Source organism: Sorex fumeus, unplaced genomic scaffold (assembly GCF_029834395.1).
Source record: "Sorex fumeus unplaced genomic scaffold, SorFum_2.1 ptg000177l, whole genome shotgun sequence".
Lineage (NCBI taxonomy): Eukaryota > Metazoa > Chordata > Mammalia > Eulipotyphla > Soricidae > Sorex > Sorex fumeus.
This window is the reverse complement of record NW_026606234.1, coordinates 303,369-319,513: the sequence shown is the minus strand read 5'-3', so window position 1 is coordinate 319,513 and position 16,145 is coordinate 303,369. Positions and strand designations below refer to the sequence as shown.

The window sequence follows — 16,145 nt, the reverse complement described above, 5'->3', positions numbered from 1 at the left end:
TGCCACTCCGTCGAGGAGAAGAGGGGGGAGCACACCCACCCTTGAAAGGTCCACTGAAGGCTCCGATGCTGCCCGAGCCCCTGAGCTGCCTGTGCCCAGGTAGCCGAGCCAATGCGGTGCCCGCAGCTCTCCTTGACATGGGGGCTTTTGTGCTTTCCTAATCTTGGGATGTGTGTAGGGGCTCTCTCTGCCTTTGGAGAAGCCCACAGTCTCTCTTGAAATGTTTCTCTCTCTCCGCTCGTCCTCTTCCTAAAAGTCACCAAATAAAAGGTTTTTTCCTTCAAATAAATAAACAAAAGGTCCACAGAAGATAAAACATTTACCACTCCTAACAGCGTCAGTGATTCTAAAAGCCAGACAGCTCTGCACACCAGTTACTCCAGAAGTGGAACATCATATTACTCTTGCTAGAGTCCAGAAGGACAGTTTCAAAAAAAATAATAATAACCAAAACCCTTTTACCTTTAGAAGTGTAAGTAAGTAAGTAAGTAAAGGCCCTCCCGTTGATCATCGATTTGCTCGAGCGGGCCCAGTAACGTCTCCATTGGAGACTTTGTTGTTACTGTGTCTGGCATATCGAATACTCTCGGTAGCTTGCCGGGCTCTCCGAGAGGGCGGAGGAATCGAACTCGGGTCGGCCACGTTGGCCGCTTGTAAGGCGAACGCCAAACGGTCCTGTGAGATGCTCATCCCAAACTACTGCCTGCGGGAGGGAGAAGCATCCCGTTATTTGAGTGAAAGGAATTTCAATAACGGCCAGCAGCAAACAACAGTCATTTGCAAACTCCGGACAAACAAAGCTTGCAGTGAGCAACAGCTGACACACTCATATTCCGGGGCCTGAAGAAAAACAGCATCAGGGCAAGGGGTGCGACTGGCCACGGAAGCAATCACTGTCCTCCACAAAGACTGCAGGGTCCTGGGGTCAGACTGGGGTCATGGACCCCCGGGTGAACTGCCAAGGAGACCGTGGAGGAGCAGGCAGCTGGGAAAGTGGCTCCAGGGTCGCAGGCCGCGACATCCGCACGCGGGACAGCGGGGAGGGCCTGGACGCGGGGCTGCGCTCGGCCTGCCAGACGGACTCGAGTCGCCCCGTTTCCCTCCTAGGGCCGGGCCGCAGGGCGGGAGCGCAACGCCCCCTCGCTCGGCCTGCACTGGGGGCGCCCCCGGCTCCAGAGGCCGCCGCCCGCCCCGGCCCTCCCCTCGCGGCCCGGGAATCGCCCGGGAATCGCGCAGGGCGTCCAGGGTCTCCGGCGCAGGGGACAGCTGCGGCCTCGGCGCCGCTCAGGCCCGCCGCCACGTGACGCGCGGGTCACGTGAACACCGTGACGTCACGCCGCCGCCGGAAGCCGAAGCGGCCGGGGACCCCGCGCCTCTTTCCGGTCCGGGTTCCGCCTCTTGGTTCCGCCCAGCCCCGAGCATCCTGCCCGGGTCCGAGGGTCTCGCGTGGCCCCGGCGCGGCCCGGGAGCCCCCGGGCGCCGAGACTGGCCTTAGAGCCGGCAGTGGTGGTGCTAAGCCGTCGGGGCGACCCCTCCCTGGGCAGCCCCTGGACACCGCCGCGTGGGGCCAGAACGTTGGTTTTGTTTGTCCCTTTGGTCGAGATAAAATAAAGCGAAGGGACCGAGGGGCAGCGCAGGGGTCCGGACGGTCACCTGGCACACGGCCGACCCGGGTTCGATCCCCAGCGTTCCCTAGGGTCCCCCGAGCACCGCCAGGTCTGGTTCCCGAGTGCAGAGCCAGGAGGAACCCCCGAGCACCCCTCGATGTGACCCCAAAAGCAAAATAAATAAATAAAAGACGCAAAGTGACTAAGGACAAAATTGGTCCTCGGCCTGCTGGAAAGTCTCACCTTCGGGGCCGGAGATAGCTCCGGGATGGAGGCATTTGCCTGCAGGAGGGATGTGCTTCCTGTGCTCCAGCCCCTGCAGCCCCCCAAAGAACGCTGATGAGTAAGGCTCAGTGTTGGCCAGGGAGAGGCGCCCAGCTTCGGAAGCTTCTGGAGCCTGGGAGCTGACTCCACCACCGCTGCCAGGTGAGGCTCTGCTAGCACCGCTCACCAGCCCACTGCACTGCTGCTTGCTCAAAATTTCAAGGTCGACTGAAATTTGTTTTGTCTTTTTAGAAATGTTGTTTTCTTTGTGAATTTTTTCAATCCTAGTGAAATACACGGAGTTGATCATGATTGTTGGATTTCAGTCATATCATGTCCCAACACCTGTCCCTTCACCAGTGTACATCGCTCACCACGAATCTTCCCGGTCTCCCTACTCCCCCAGGCAGGCAAGGCACCTCTCTCTCCCTCCTCCTTTCTGCAGTGCTCTCTCTCTCCTCCCTCTCTCCCTGTTTTCTGTCTCCCCCTCTCTCTGACACACGCCTTTCGGTTTACAATACAGATATGGAAAGGTTATTATGTGTATCTCTTTACCTACTTTCAACACCCAGTTCCCGTCCAAAGTGATTTCCAACCATTTCCAAGCATTATTGCCAGACTGGTCCCTACTCTGTCCCCAATGCTTGTGGGAGCTTCCAACCATTGACCAGTCCTCCTGGCCTCCATTTTCCTAGCCTTGGATATCAATCCCCTGTATATCTCTGTGTGTGTGTGTGTGTGTGTGTGTGTGTGTGTGTGTGTGTGTATATATATTATGGGCTGGAGCAATAGCACAGCGGGTAGGGTGTTTGCTTGCACGCAGCCAACATGGCCGACCCAAGTTCGATTCCTCTGCCCCTCTCGGAGAGCCCGGCAAGCTACGGAGAGTATCTCGCTCGCATGTAAAGCCTGGCAAGCTACCCGTGGCATTTTCGATATGCCCAACGCAGTAACAAGAAGTCTCACTATGGAGACGTTACTGGGCCCGCTCGAGCAAATCGATGAACAACAGGAGGACCGTGACCATACATATTATATTCCACGAAATGGGTGCTTGTATTTGTCAAGGGAGTTGGGAACCATATCCAGCAGTGCTGAGGCTCCTCCTAACTGCGCAGGCATCACTCCTGGAGGGGATGCTGGGGACCATAGGAAGTGCCAGGGAAAAGACTCTGGGTTTGCTGCTTGCTAGGCATCAGCCTTGCCCCAGGGCTCTCTCTCCAATCTACAGTTTACTGACTTACAACCTAGTATTACAGAATATTCACAGTACGATGTAATATTTGGATATCCTACAAAGTAACCATGATTCATGTATAGACCGTTTGAATTCCCTACCATAGATTCTAAAGTCAAGGACTGCTATTGGGGCTTATGTAGGCTAAAAGTAACGTTCTTGCTCAAGCTCTTTTTCAGGAAAAATCAACCTGAGGACACGTGTGCTTCAAACGTACAGGAGTTGGTGCTTATAAACATCGTTGGTTCTGTTAATTTTGGGTTAATAATATAGCAACTTCCAGTTTCTTTCCCAGACTTTATGGATTGATGGTGTCTGTACTGCATGGTGTCCCTTTATTTTCGTCTTGTCAAATAGCTATGGAGAATCACTGAAGGTATTCATTTTAGGCTACATTGGTTAGGAAGCTTTGCAATAATGCAATAAAGGTTTTATTTGTTTTGGGTTTTTTTTTTGCCATTAAACCTCACCCAGTGGTTCTATTATTTTTCATCTTTTATAATTTTATTTATTGAATCACCATGAGAGCAGTTACGAAGCTTTCGGGTTTAAATCTTGGTTATAAAATGAAAGACCCGTACCTTCACCAGTGCCATTCTCCACCACCCAAAACCCCAGTATGCCCCCATCCCACACCCTCCCCCTACCTGTGGAGAGATGATTTTCACATTACACTCTCTCTACTTTGATCACATTCAATATTTTGACACTGGACCCACCATTATTATTTGGGATTTTACCCCAACACACAGAGCTGCTGAAAAGGCAACAGTAGACAATTTGTTTTCTATTCCTGGTTATGAATAACGTATGATGTCGCGTGGTTGTAGTAGTGGCTGCGCGATTTTGAAATTCCAAAATTTTAACAATTAAATCTGGAGGGATTTCTTGCCAAAACCTGCTGGGTTCCAAGATTTGTTCCTGAGTCTGTGGGATCATGGCCGTTAAGCAGATTGATCGGGAGCCAGAAAGGCCATTAGTGGGCGGTGACTAGGGGTCTTGCTGGGATGGGGAGGAAAGGGCTGGTCCCACCCCCATCCCGTGAGGCCCCACATGTCTCATCACTGAGGGCCCAAACCTGACTGTCCAATGGCCTCTGGAGGATGGCGGCCACCGAGCCGCCAAGGGGGAGCAGGTGGAGGGACAGCACCCTTTCCTCCCTGGAATGGCCCAGCGACAGTAACCTACTGCAGGGTCCAGATGCATTTCTGCCAAAAGCCACTGGATTCCGAGATTTGTGTCTGAGTCTCTGGGATCATAGTCATTCAGCACCTTAATCAGGACCCAGAGAGGCCGTTCATGGGCGGCGACTTGATGTCACGTTGAGACGGGGAGGAAAAGGCTGGCTCCACCCCCATCCCATGAGGTCCCCCTTGTCTCATCACTGAGGGCCCAAACCTGACTGTCCAATGGCCTCTGGAGGATGGTGGCCACAGAGCCGCCAAGGGGGAGCAGGTGGAGGGACAGCACCCTTTCCTCCCTGGAATGGCCCAGCGACAGTAAACTACTGCAGGGTCCAGATGCATTTCTGCCAAAAGCCACTGGATTCCGAGATTTGTGTCTAAGTCTCTGGGATCATGGCCGTTAAACAGCTTGATCAGAAGCCAGAGAGGCCGTTTGTGGGTGACAACTTGGGGTCTTTTTGTTTAGGAAAGGGCTAGCTCCACCCCCATCCCATGAGGCCCTACGTGTCTCGTCACTGTGGGCCCAAACCTGACTGTCCAATGGCCTCTGGCGGATGGTGGCCAATGAGCCACCACGGGAGAGCAGGCGGAGGGAGAGCACCCTTTCCCCCCCGGGGTGGCCCGGCAACAGTAACCTATTGTGCGATCTGGACGCATTTCTGCCAAAAGTTGCTGAGTTTCGAGATTTGTTTCTGAGTCTCTGAGATCATGGCCGTAAAACAGCTCGATCAGAAGCCAGAGAGGCCGTTTGTGGGTGACGACTTGGGGGTCTTGTTGGGGAGAAAAGGGCCAGCTCCACCCCCATCCCATGAGGCTCTACGTGTCTTGTCACTTTGGGCCCAAACCTGATTGTCCTGTGGCCTCTGGAGGATGGCGACCAGTGGGCTGCCAGGGAGAACAGGCCAGGGCACGAAATCTATTCCCACCTGGGGTGGCCCAGCGCCTCTAACCTACTGCAGGGACTGGACACATCTCTGCCAAAAAACATTGGGTTTTGAGATTTGTTTCTGAGTCTCTGGGATCATGGCTGTTAAGCAGTTCAATCAGGAACCAGAGAGGCCATGTCTCCAATTATATAGCTGAACTGGAGGTGGTTTGTGGGTATATCTCCCACATATCTTTTACCTGTTTACTTTCGTGGTCAACTCTGCCTCAAGTTTTTGGGGTCTGGCCAAACGCACGGCAGCAATTTGGGGGTACCTGGAAGTCTGAAGGCGCCATCAGGCTGCTGATGCACTCGCCTCACAGGTACAGACTGACCTGCTGGTGGCACCATACCCCCAACCCAGTGCTTCTTAGGGTTTACTCCTGCCTCTGCACTTAGAGATTGCTCCTGCCAGGACACAGATGACTGGATGGGATTCCTGCCATTGAACCCAGATCAGCCACATGCAAGTACCCTACTCACTGCACTATCTCTTTAGCCCAAGATAAACGCTTTTAAGAAAATGGTTTACAGGCCCAGAGCAATAGTGCAGCTGGTAGGGCATTTGCTTTGGCCAATCTGGCTTCAATCCCTGTAATTCCATATAGTCTGCCCAAGCACTGTCAGGAGTGATTCCTGAGTGCAGAGCCATGAATAAGCCCTAAGACATCACCAGGGGTGGCACAAACATAAAGAAACAAAAAGAAATTGGTGTATCAGAATTCCATTGTAGAAACTGTTTGACTCATTTGACTCTATAGTTCTTCACTGCTAGCCAAAAATCTTTTCTAAATAAACCTGAGAATAATCAGTTATCACTGGCAAAAAATAAATAATTTTATTAAAGTAGATATAGAACACTTGTTTGCTCAAATTTTAATACTGCTTTACATAGTTTGTGAAACAATTCCAATAATGGTCATTACTAAAAATTTCAATGGATCCAGATCTTTCACTTGTCAGACAGCTGATAATCTCCAGAGGAAAATACATCAAAATCATACATATAATTATAGAAGTTCTTATTATACATGTAGCCTGGATGGTACGTTATCACTTTTGACAGAACTAGAAAACATTCAAATAAAGAAAAATAGATTGAAACTGGATGATAAACTTCTGATGGTTGAGGTCCTTCATTCAATCTTTTTGTGGTAAGAAAATCCAAAATTAGTAATGTTGAATTTCTCATCATACATTCATCTAAAACCACAGTGAAAAATGTAACCCTTGTAAAGACAGTAAAATGGTTATTCTAGGTGTTTCACAAATAGCTGGTTATGTCATCCTTCAAGTGCTGGTGATTGCTGCACAGTGCAGAGAATGGGGTGGCCGGGCCGAAGTTGTCGTCGTAATTGTTGAGTCGTCCCCGTTCCCGTCGAGAGCCACCTCGGATATCATCTCCACTTTCATCTTGAGGTCCTGATTCTTTCTTTGGAGGTCCACGATCACGGAATTCAGGAAATCGATCTGTGTTAAAGGAGAGCGTGAGACAGTGAGCCATCTGCGGGAGCCATCGGAGCCCGCCACAGAGGAGGCTGGGCCCCGCTTCCAGTCCCCGCCCCAGGGTTGGAGGCAGCCAGAGCTCCCCTTTCCCTTCCTGAGCGCAAGCTCCCGGGTGCCCCAGGGAAGACCCCAGGAGGACATGCTGGGCCCCCTCGGTTCCTCTCAGAGCAGGGAGTCAAGAGGGCCTTCCCTCTCCTACAAAGACAGACTCACTTCTTTAAAATCCACGGGGCGGGGGTGGGGAATCCCACTTTACAAAGGTAAGCATGACTATAGGCACAAACATTCATGTTTCACTTAAAAACTGGCAGGTTTGGGTCTGAGTGATAGCACAGCGGGAAAGGTGCTTGCCTCGCACGCAGCCAACCCAGGTTTGATCCCTGGCATCCCATAGGGGCCACTGGAGAGCAGCCAGGAGTGATTCCTGAGTGCAGAGCCAGGAGGAAGCCCGGAGTATCGCCAGGTGTGGCCCCCAAAGAAAGAAGAAAGAAAACCATAAAGCTGACTGATTCTTTTTCTCCCTCGGGGCAAGTTCTGATGAGGAGTCTCTGAGAGTGCCCAGGCCCTCCCACACTGGAGCCAAGAAACACAGATCTCTCTTCCTCCAGGTGAAGAAAACTAACACAAAAAAACATGGAAATGTTCAGTTCCCAACAAGCCCATGCAGGGTCCACCTCCACAGCCCACATGCAAAGTTCACTTCAGCCCACATGTGCTGTCCAGGACAACGGCTGTTAAGTACAGAAGTGCAGGAAGTGAGGGTGTGCGGGAACTCCACAGGGCACTGGGACCCAGATGGTCCCCTTCCTTGGAGAGGATTCAAATTATAAAGTGTTGCAGGCCAGGTGGGATGGAAGGGGGTTTGGGAAGGAGAGACATCAAGGAGGCCCCAAGGCTGACTCCTGCCGCAGGCCAGACGCAAGCCTGGTGATGGTAGGTGCGGGCACTGGGGTCTGCAGCCAAGTGTGCACACCCCAGAAGACCCCACCCAGCTGTCTCCCTCGACAGGAGCAAGAAGCAGGAAGGCGGCCCAGAGGACCAGACTCCCCAGCTCTGCGCCCAGAGCATGCACAACGTGGCCGGGACAGCCACATGTTGGTGGACGTTTCCGTTTGCGACCGGACCTTCCTGATGGGAAGGAGGCCCTCCAAAGTGGTGTTCGACTCTGGCAAAGTGAAGATTTGCCAATTTTATGGGAGCCCGAAGCCCAGGTTCTGGGAGAGCAGCAGGAGTAAGGGCTGTGGAGGGGTCTGGCTTCTCGGCTCTGGCAAGGACGTGACCCCTTGACTGAAGGGATGTGTCCTTGTCCATGGGGCCTTTCACTCCGTAAGCATCACCTCTTGTGCTGGGAGCATGTGGGGATGGGGTTCCGGCAGCGTGTGCCCAGACCCTGGTTCTCACGCGCGCCAGGTGAGCACCGCCCCTTCTTCCTCAGCTTCCTTCTTTTTGGCTTCTTTTATTGTGATTAATGAATTCATTTGGCGGGGGGGGGCTTTTGGGTTACAACCCATCGTTGCTCAGGAGTGACTCCTGGCTCTGCACTCAGGGACCATATGGGATGCCGGAGATGGAACCTGGCTTGGCCACGTGCAAGGCAAACACCCTACCTGCTGTGCTGTAGCTCCGGCCCCACTCTCGGATATTTTAAATGGTAGGTATTCCCCGACTCTTTTGAAGCATACACACATATATACATATGTACATGTCTGTGTATGTATACGCGCTCATCTATAACCTTTGTGGGTAGTCAGTTTGGTTTGTTTGGTGCGGTGGGGACTATGCCCTGGCTCTGTGCTCAGGGATCACTCCTGGCGAGGGAGGAGCAGCCCAGGCCGTCAGCAGTCACTCGAGCCCGGGAAAGTGGGGCTGTGTGGTCAGAGGGCACTGGCTCGCCTTCTCACGGTCATCAAAGAGCCTTGAAATGCTGCGTATGTCAACACATGTGGCTTCTCTTCCTGTCCCGGCCCAGGCTCTGGGCGAGCTAACTGGGGCGTCCAGTCCCTGCCGGGCTCCTTGCTCCGCCGAGCAGTCTGGGAGTGGTCAGCTGTTCAGTGATCTCGCCAGGCCGCCCCATGTCCCCCAGATTCTGTGTGGTCACTCCGCGCAGCACCTCCCCAGGGGTCATACAGGGGTCATGCAGGGGTACACTTCCCCTCCTGTCCCATGCGAGAACCAGGGACCAATTACTCCTGGCAGTGCTCAGGGGACCAGATAGGATGCCGGGGATTGAACCTGGGTCTGGCGTGTGTAAGTCAAACGCCCTCCCCGCTGTGCTATCGCTCTGGCCCAGGATATAGTTTCTCTCAAGGCTGAGGCCGGGCCTACACGCCCTGGTCACCACCATCACCCACCTCATTCTGCAAGTTTGCATTGGTGTTCCTGGTGTCCTCCAGGGAGGCCAGGGTCTCTGTCTTCTCCTGGGACAGTTGCTGCATAAAATGCCTGGCATCTTCCGCTGTCTGCACAGCCTGGAGAGAGAAACCTCGTTGAGCCACGCCGGGGGGGGGGGGGCAGGGAGGGGTTGGCAACAGTGGCACAACACAGCGCGAAACGCCCCACAAACCACCCACACCTGCCACAGTGGCTCCGGCCCCGCTGGCCGCCGGTTCATCCTGCGGGGACTCACGTCTGAGCCGCTCAGCAGCAAGACTGACACCCAGAAACAGCCCAGGGCTCCCAAGAGCCTCCATTCCTCACACAGAATAAAAATGACATGAGCGGACAGCTAAGCAGGCCTGGGTGGAAAGCGTGGGGGGGGGGGGGGGGAAGGAGAGGAGATGTGAGCAGTGAGCACAGGTGTGGGAATGGGAGAAAGGTAAACCCTGAGTGAGGTGGGAAGAGAGAACACCTGCCCGGCACCAGGCACCCTCGAGTCCAGGCTGCCCTGCACCGGGCACACTGCTGGTGGCACAGGGCACCCCCGAGTCCCAAGTGAGCAGACTCAGGGCAACCGCTCAAAGTCCCCCCGGAAGACAATGCTTTGCTTTACAACTTAGTGCCTCTCTCATGCCTTCCCTTACGTCTTGAAGAGCCACAGTGCAATCTTCCGTGAGAACTCCCCCCGGAAATGAACATACTGTCCTTTCTCGGTTTTCTTCACAGCTTATGCCTTGTCCTAGAGGTCAGCAGGCACGTGGTGACGAGCTGTCCCTGCGCCCGCAGCAAACAGCCCGTGACACACGGGTTCCGTGGGGATCCACCGCTCCTTGTGCCGACGAAAAGCAATCCTCTTAACCGCTAAAAGGGGGTGCCCGGGGCCAACAAGGGTCGGGCCTGCTCCACTTTACCGTAAAAGAGTGCAGCGTCTTGAGCTCTCTGATCTTGAAGGTGAGCCTGATCTTGTCCTTCCTCAGTATGCGGTTCTCCTTCTGGGCCTCCAGGAGGTTGGCCGAGACGTGGCTGCTGGTCTGGGCCAGCCGACTGACCTCCTTCTGGAGGAGGAAGTAACTGCCGGCCAGCTGCTCCTTCTCCCGCAGGATCTCGGCCACCTTCTCTTCTGACCGCGCCTTCTCCTCCAGCAGGTCCAGGTGCTCGGCCTGCAGCCCCTGGGCACGCGCCCGCAGCTCCTCCGCCTCCTGCTCCAGCAGCCCCAGGCGGCCTCGCAGCTGGCTGGCCTCGTGGGCGGCCGCCTGGGTCTCCTTGGCGCGGGCCTCCCGCTCCTGCGCCAGGGCCTGCTGTGCCGCGAGCCTGTCCTCCGCCAGCCGCCGGCACTCCTCCTGCCGCTCGGCGTCAAGCGCCTCCTTGGCCTGCAGCACGCTGGCGTGTGTCTTCTCCAGGCTGCGGGCCGCGTCCCTGGCCTCCTGCAGCGCCGCCTCGAGGGCGCCCTGGCTGGCCGCCAGCCCCTGGAGCTCCTGCTGCAGCGCCTCCAGCTCGGCCTTGTGCACGGTCTTGGTGGCCTCGTCCAGCTGCGTGCGCAGGCAGCTGGCCTCGGTGCCCAGCAGCTCCTTGGCCTGCAGCGCCGCCTCCAGGCTGGCGCCCAGCTTCTCCTGCTCCTGGCGCAGCAGGTCCTTCTCGAGCTGCAGCTCCTTGTTCCTCTGAGCCAGGCCGTCACGCTCCAGCTTCAGGGCCAGGCACAGGCTGTCGAGCTCCAACTGCTTCTCGAGGGCCGACTCTTTCTCGGCCGTGAGCTCCTCGATCTCTTGCGCCAGCGACTTCTGATCCCAAGCCAGCTCATGATAGGAGCACTGCAGCTTCTGGATGATGTTGTCCTTGTCCTTGGCCAGGGATAGGTTCTCCAGAACCAGCTTCTTGACATGCTCCTCCAGCTGGCCCCTCTCCTCCAGGCCCTTCTTACACTCGGCCACCAGGCCGCTCTTGCTCATCTGCAGCTCCTCCACCAGGGCCTGCAGCCCCACCTTGGCGACCTGCAGGGCGTCGTTCTCCGCGCCCACCCTCTGGAGCTCCTCCTGCACCGCCCTGGCTTCTTCCAGCACTTTCTCTTTCTCTGCCTCGAGGGCTTCTCGGCCGAGCTGCTCCTCCTGCCAGAGCTTCTCTGCGGCCCGCCTGGCCTCGATGACCTTCTCTTTATCGAAAAGAATCGCTTGGTTCAACAGCCAGAGCTTCCTCTGCTCTTCCCGCAGCGAAGAGTTTTTGGCCTCCGCTTCCTTCAACTTCAATAGCAATGACTCTCTCTCTGACTTCAGAGAGAGCTTCTCCTTCGCCAGCAATTGATTCTCTGACCTCAGGGCCCTGCGATCCTCCGACATCAGCTCAATTTCCTCTGATGTTATTAGGTAAGTTAATGACTACAGAAACAAAAGCGGGCAAGAACGGAAACAAGAATGAGATCAAGCAGGCACAAGCAAGCCAAGCACTTAATGTGGCCTAAACACCAGAAATGAAAATGGCAGAGTAGTCTTACCTGCACACGCGTGCATACGTGCATGCACACACAAACACACAAACACGTGCGCGCACACAAACGCACACACACGCACACACACACACACACACACTCGCAGGATGGAGAGGCTCAAACGCAGTTAGCTTCACAGGGTCAACATATCTACCTGCCTATTTTGTGGATGGGGGCCCCACACCTGGTGGTGTTCGGGTCTCGCTCAGGGTTCTGTGCTCAGGGATCACTGCTGGCAGGGCCGGAGGACCATACGGGATGCTGGGGATCAACCCGGGTTGGCCAAGTACAAGGCAGCACTACCCATTCTACTATCAGCCATTTTATTTTTGAAATGCCGTCTGAAATTATTCCTGACAGCTCCCCGGAAGTTTTAAGTACAGTTGGATCTTGACATTGGGGCATAAGATTTTTCCCCCCACTTCAATTATTCCATTACAAAATCCATCACTCTGTCATAGAAGGGATGCATTAAAAAACTAGTTTCCAGTACAATTCAAAGAACTACAAAAAGTATTTTGTTGTTGAACTTTGTGCAGGAGGGGAAGGGAAAAGCAACCATTGCTTGCAAAACGACTTTCACAGGGACAAACAGAGGCAGGAAATGGACTTAGTCCCAAAAGTTTTACACTTTATAGAAAATCCAGACTAATCCACCAAGCTTTGGAGACTGAAGCCAACAGGTTTTGCTTGCCAAACACAGTAACAACAAGTCTCAAAATGGAGACATTAGTGGGCCCGCTCGAGCAAATCGATGAACAATGGGAGGGCAGTGTTTGCAGAAATTTGGGAGGGGCCCAGGGGCTCCAGGAGGAGTGGCCGCACACGGGCCAGAGTCTCCCTCACCTGCTCTCCCTGCCCGTCAGCAACGGGTTGTGCGTCTTCGTTTCTGAGTCTCAATGCACACCATAGTTTAACCGCCATGTACTTTCCAGAACTTTCTGCAGCAAGGGCTATCTTCTCTGTCCAGCTCAGCAGCCATGAGCCGCAGCAGGCTACTGGCGTGCGCTGCGCTGGGCAGCTGACCGCTGACGGTCAGGTTACTGGAATGGGACTGACCTGAGCATGCACACGAGGCTGCTGGCCACAGAACTGGGCCGTGCAGGTGGTCCAGGGAGGAGACGTAGCCCTGGCTCTGGTGCGTGGTGGAAAGAGGCCGGGCACCAACACACACGCGGGCCATGGCCGCCGCTCAGCAGCCCTGGTTTCCTCTGATGTAAGCTCGGTTCCGTTTTCTTTCCACTGGCTTATAGATATGTATACACACACATATACATACAAGCACATATATGTATAGGCATACACATATATGTATAAACTATACATGGGACCAAGTGTGTAAAACTGAAAATGTATCAAAATATGTACATATGAATTAAAATACACTTATTATATGGATATAAAGATGTACACATATGTACATGTTATGTATGTACACACATATATGTGTGTGTACATTATTTTCCTTCTTGTTTTGGGGTTCACACCCGGCAGAGGTCACGGCTTCCTCCTGGGTGCTTGGGGGACCATGGGGGATGCTGGGGATCCCCCGGTGGGTCACGTGCACAGCAAGTGCCCTCTCACTGCACTAGTTCCAGCCGCTTTATTTCTCCCCACTGAGCTTCGAACCTTAACATTTCTTTGATACATGAAAAAATGCCTTTGAGCAGTCAAGTGAAAACACGAAGGCCTGAACTTACTGAGCAAGCTAAAAACAAAACAGACAACCCAAGCTGGGGTCCCTGGGCTTCTATGTGCTCTGCCGGGCGCCCTGGGAGCAACCCCCTTCTGGCTCTCACAGGCGCCGACGGACGGAGGAAGTGTCTGAGGCTGCAGGCCGAGGCCCCCAACAGAGCCCGACCCCGAGACGGCGGCCCTGCGCCCACACACCTTGGCCTTGTCGGCTTGCGTCTTCAGCTCGGCCACCTCCCGCAGCAGGCTCCCGTTCTCCGCCTGCACCGCCTGCAGCTTCTCCTCCGCCTGCAGCAGCAGCTTCTGCAGGGCCTGCAGCGCCTCCTCGTGCTGCGCCTGGCTCTCCGTGGTGGACTTGGCGTGCTCGGCCTGCAGAGCCTGGGACTGGCTGCGGCTCACGTCCACCTTCTCCCCCTGCGGGGAGCCGGGGGCCACCATCAGCTGTGGGCCCCCTGCCTGCCCCCAGCACACACGCGCGCACACACACACACAACGCATACAATGCACACAAACACACAAACACACAAACATACCCGCACACACACGGCGACTCTGCTCACCAGCACATACACACACACAATGTGAGCCTCAGAGGCGATAGGGCCGAGCTCGCCTGAGGAGGCTTCGCTTTGCCCTCAGCAATGTAAAGATCAGCGTCCGACTCCCCTGGTACTCACCAAACTCCGAAGCTCTTTCTCCAAAGCCTCCTTCACTCGACTGACTTCGTTCAAGTTCTCCTGAAGACTACGAAGCGCTAGCTCCTTCCCCTGCAGCTCCTCGGCCAGGCTCTCGGCCTACCAGAGAGACAAGGATGGAGTGAATGGACCAAAAATACGAACAGGAACAGGAAGGGGAAAACAAAACAGAAAGCACGTATGAGAAGCCCATGACCCAACACAACCCCGAAAAACAGAGGCGTGAGGTGAGTGCGATTGCCTGAAGTTCTCAAAGCCAAGGCCTTGGCGCCGTCAGTTCTGGTGATGACTGTCTAGTGGTTACTGAAAACGGCTCAAACAGAGGCGTTTTCTAGACCTACATTTGGAGTGACCAGAAAATAAGAAAGCCTATGAGAAAGACTGACTTTCCAGGGGCGGGGAGACGGCACAAAGGGCTGGAGTACACACCAGGCCCGAGTTGGAACTGCAGCACCACTGGGCGAGCCTGAGATCGGTCCACAAGCTGAAAGACCCACTACTGCTGGGCGGGAGGACCCCAGAGCCGAGAGCATGGCTTGGCGAGGAAGAAGGACGTAAGCAAGGGAGGAGGGAGGCTAAGGATACGAAGGAGGGAGGGAGGAAACAGGGAAGAAAGGGAAAGGGAGGGAAGGGAGGGAAGAAAATGTTATCTTTTTTTTTTTTTTGGCCCGCTTGAGCTAATTGATGAACAAAGGGAGGACAGTGACAATGACAGTGACCCTATGGGATGCTGGAGATCGAACTCACGTAGGCCGTGTGCAAGGCAAATGCCCTTCCCACTGTACTCTGGCCCCCAAGATTTACTTTCTTGTAGTTTCTTGTCTGTGACTTTAAAAGTTTGAGGGGTTTCAATATGAAATTTAAATTGAAGAACCTCTAATCCACTAGACAGCAGAACGTGACGTTTGTTACATCTTGATGCGAACAAGTGGTTCAACTATGCCCTGCTGTGTCCTAGGAATTGATTCTGTTTGTTTCTGGAATGTCAGCTAAGGAGTCCTGAGTCCTGAGAGGAACTCCCGGGGGTCTCTGGGTCCTTCTGTTATGTCTGTCAGTCCTGTCTACAAATCCCACAGCCCTTCCATCTTGGCCAACAGAGAAGTTTCTTCAACAAAGCGCACAGCGCCATGGGGGCCGGTGGGGGGCGGCTGGGAGGGTGCGTCCTGCCACCACAATCCTATAGGAGTTAAAGGGCATTTTTCCAAGGGGCTCCTGGGTGAGAACTGCAGCTTCCTCGGCTTGGCCCAGATCTCACTGTCTTGTCCTTCCCCAGGGTCAGGGCTACCATGAGAGTCCATGTCCGTGGCCAGCAGGAGGCCATGCTGGAAGGCGGACTTGGCCCAAGCACCCCTTAGAGGCTGAAAGGGATGAAATCTCTGCAGGGCTGGGCAGGGGCTTGTGCTGCAGGCAGGGAGGGGCCGGCAATGAGAAATACCAAGATGGGCCACGTCACCAGCCCTGAGGGAGCTCAGAGGCTCAGAGGCATTGAGCACCAGCTGGAAACTGAGGCGCCTCGGGGAGAGGTTGGCAAAGCCAGTCACACGAGCAGGTGGTCAGCAAGGTCAGGGAAAGAACCCTGCGGCCAGACTCGAGCCCAAGGGTCTGGGCGGACTCGGCGAGTACGCAGGGGGCCCAAGGGGGGGGGGCAGAGGTTTGCTTTGGGGGCTCCTATCTTGTTTTCTCACTGGCCTTGTGAAGAGTTCTCAGTTTCAGAAAGACCCCAGACGGGCCCAATTAGCCGGGGCCAAGGCTTGCACGGCATCTGGGTGCTGGGGACCAATGACAGTCCCAGAATCGTGCCGACACGTTCTCAGTCCCATCAGAGGGAACCGCACGGGACGTGACCGGGAGACCTGTCAGCACCAAGCCGGAACACGGCGGCGAGCAGACAGACACACAGCATGCAGGGAGCGAGCGTGGAAGTGGGCGAGGGCACCCGGGTACCAACCTGCCACTCTCGGCCCGCTTTGCATTCTCTAACTCCTGAATCTGCTGCTCAGCCACCTGGAGCTGCTGCCTGAGCTTCTCCATTCCCAATTGACCTCGGAACTGGCCTTTCGGAGCCCATCGAGCTGCAAGAGCTTCTGCTGGGTGGCCTCCAGCTGCGCCGTGGCGTCGGCCAGGGCCTGGGCTTGCTGCCTACACATGGCCCGCAACCCCTCCAGGTGCGTTACCTTCGT

The 16,145-nt window shown here is 54.8% G+C and overlaps 1 protein-coding gene across 1 annotated transcript; it reads right to left on the bottom strand.

Moving 5' to 3' along the window:
* Nucleotides 1-6,261: 6,261 nt before the first annotated feature.
* LOC130017119 (CAP-Gly domain-containing linker protein 1-like) lies at nt 6,262-14,000 on the bottom strand. The gene is made up of 3 exons (XM_056107819.1): nt 13,948-14,000; nt 9,075-9,191; nt 6,262-6,687 (listed from the first exon to the last, which is right to left on the bottom strand). The coding sequence occupies exons 2-3, from the start codon at nt 9,156-9,158 to the stop codon at nt 6,508-6,510; spliced, it is 264 nt and encodes an 87-aa protein (XP_055963794.1). The 5' UTR covers nt 9,159-9,191; nt 13,948-14,000; the 3' UTR covers nt 6,262-6,507.
* Between the last annotated feature and the right edge of the window lie 2,145 nt (nt 14,001-16,145).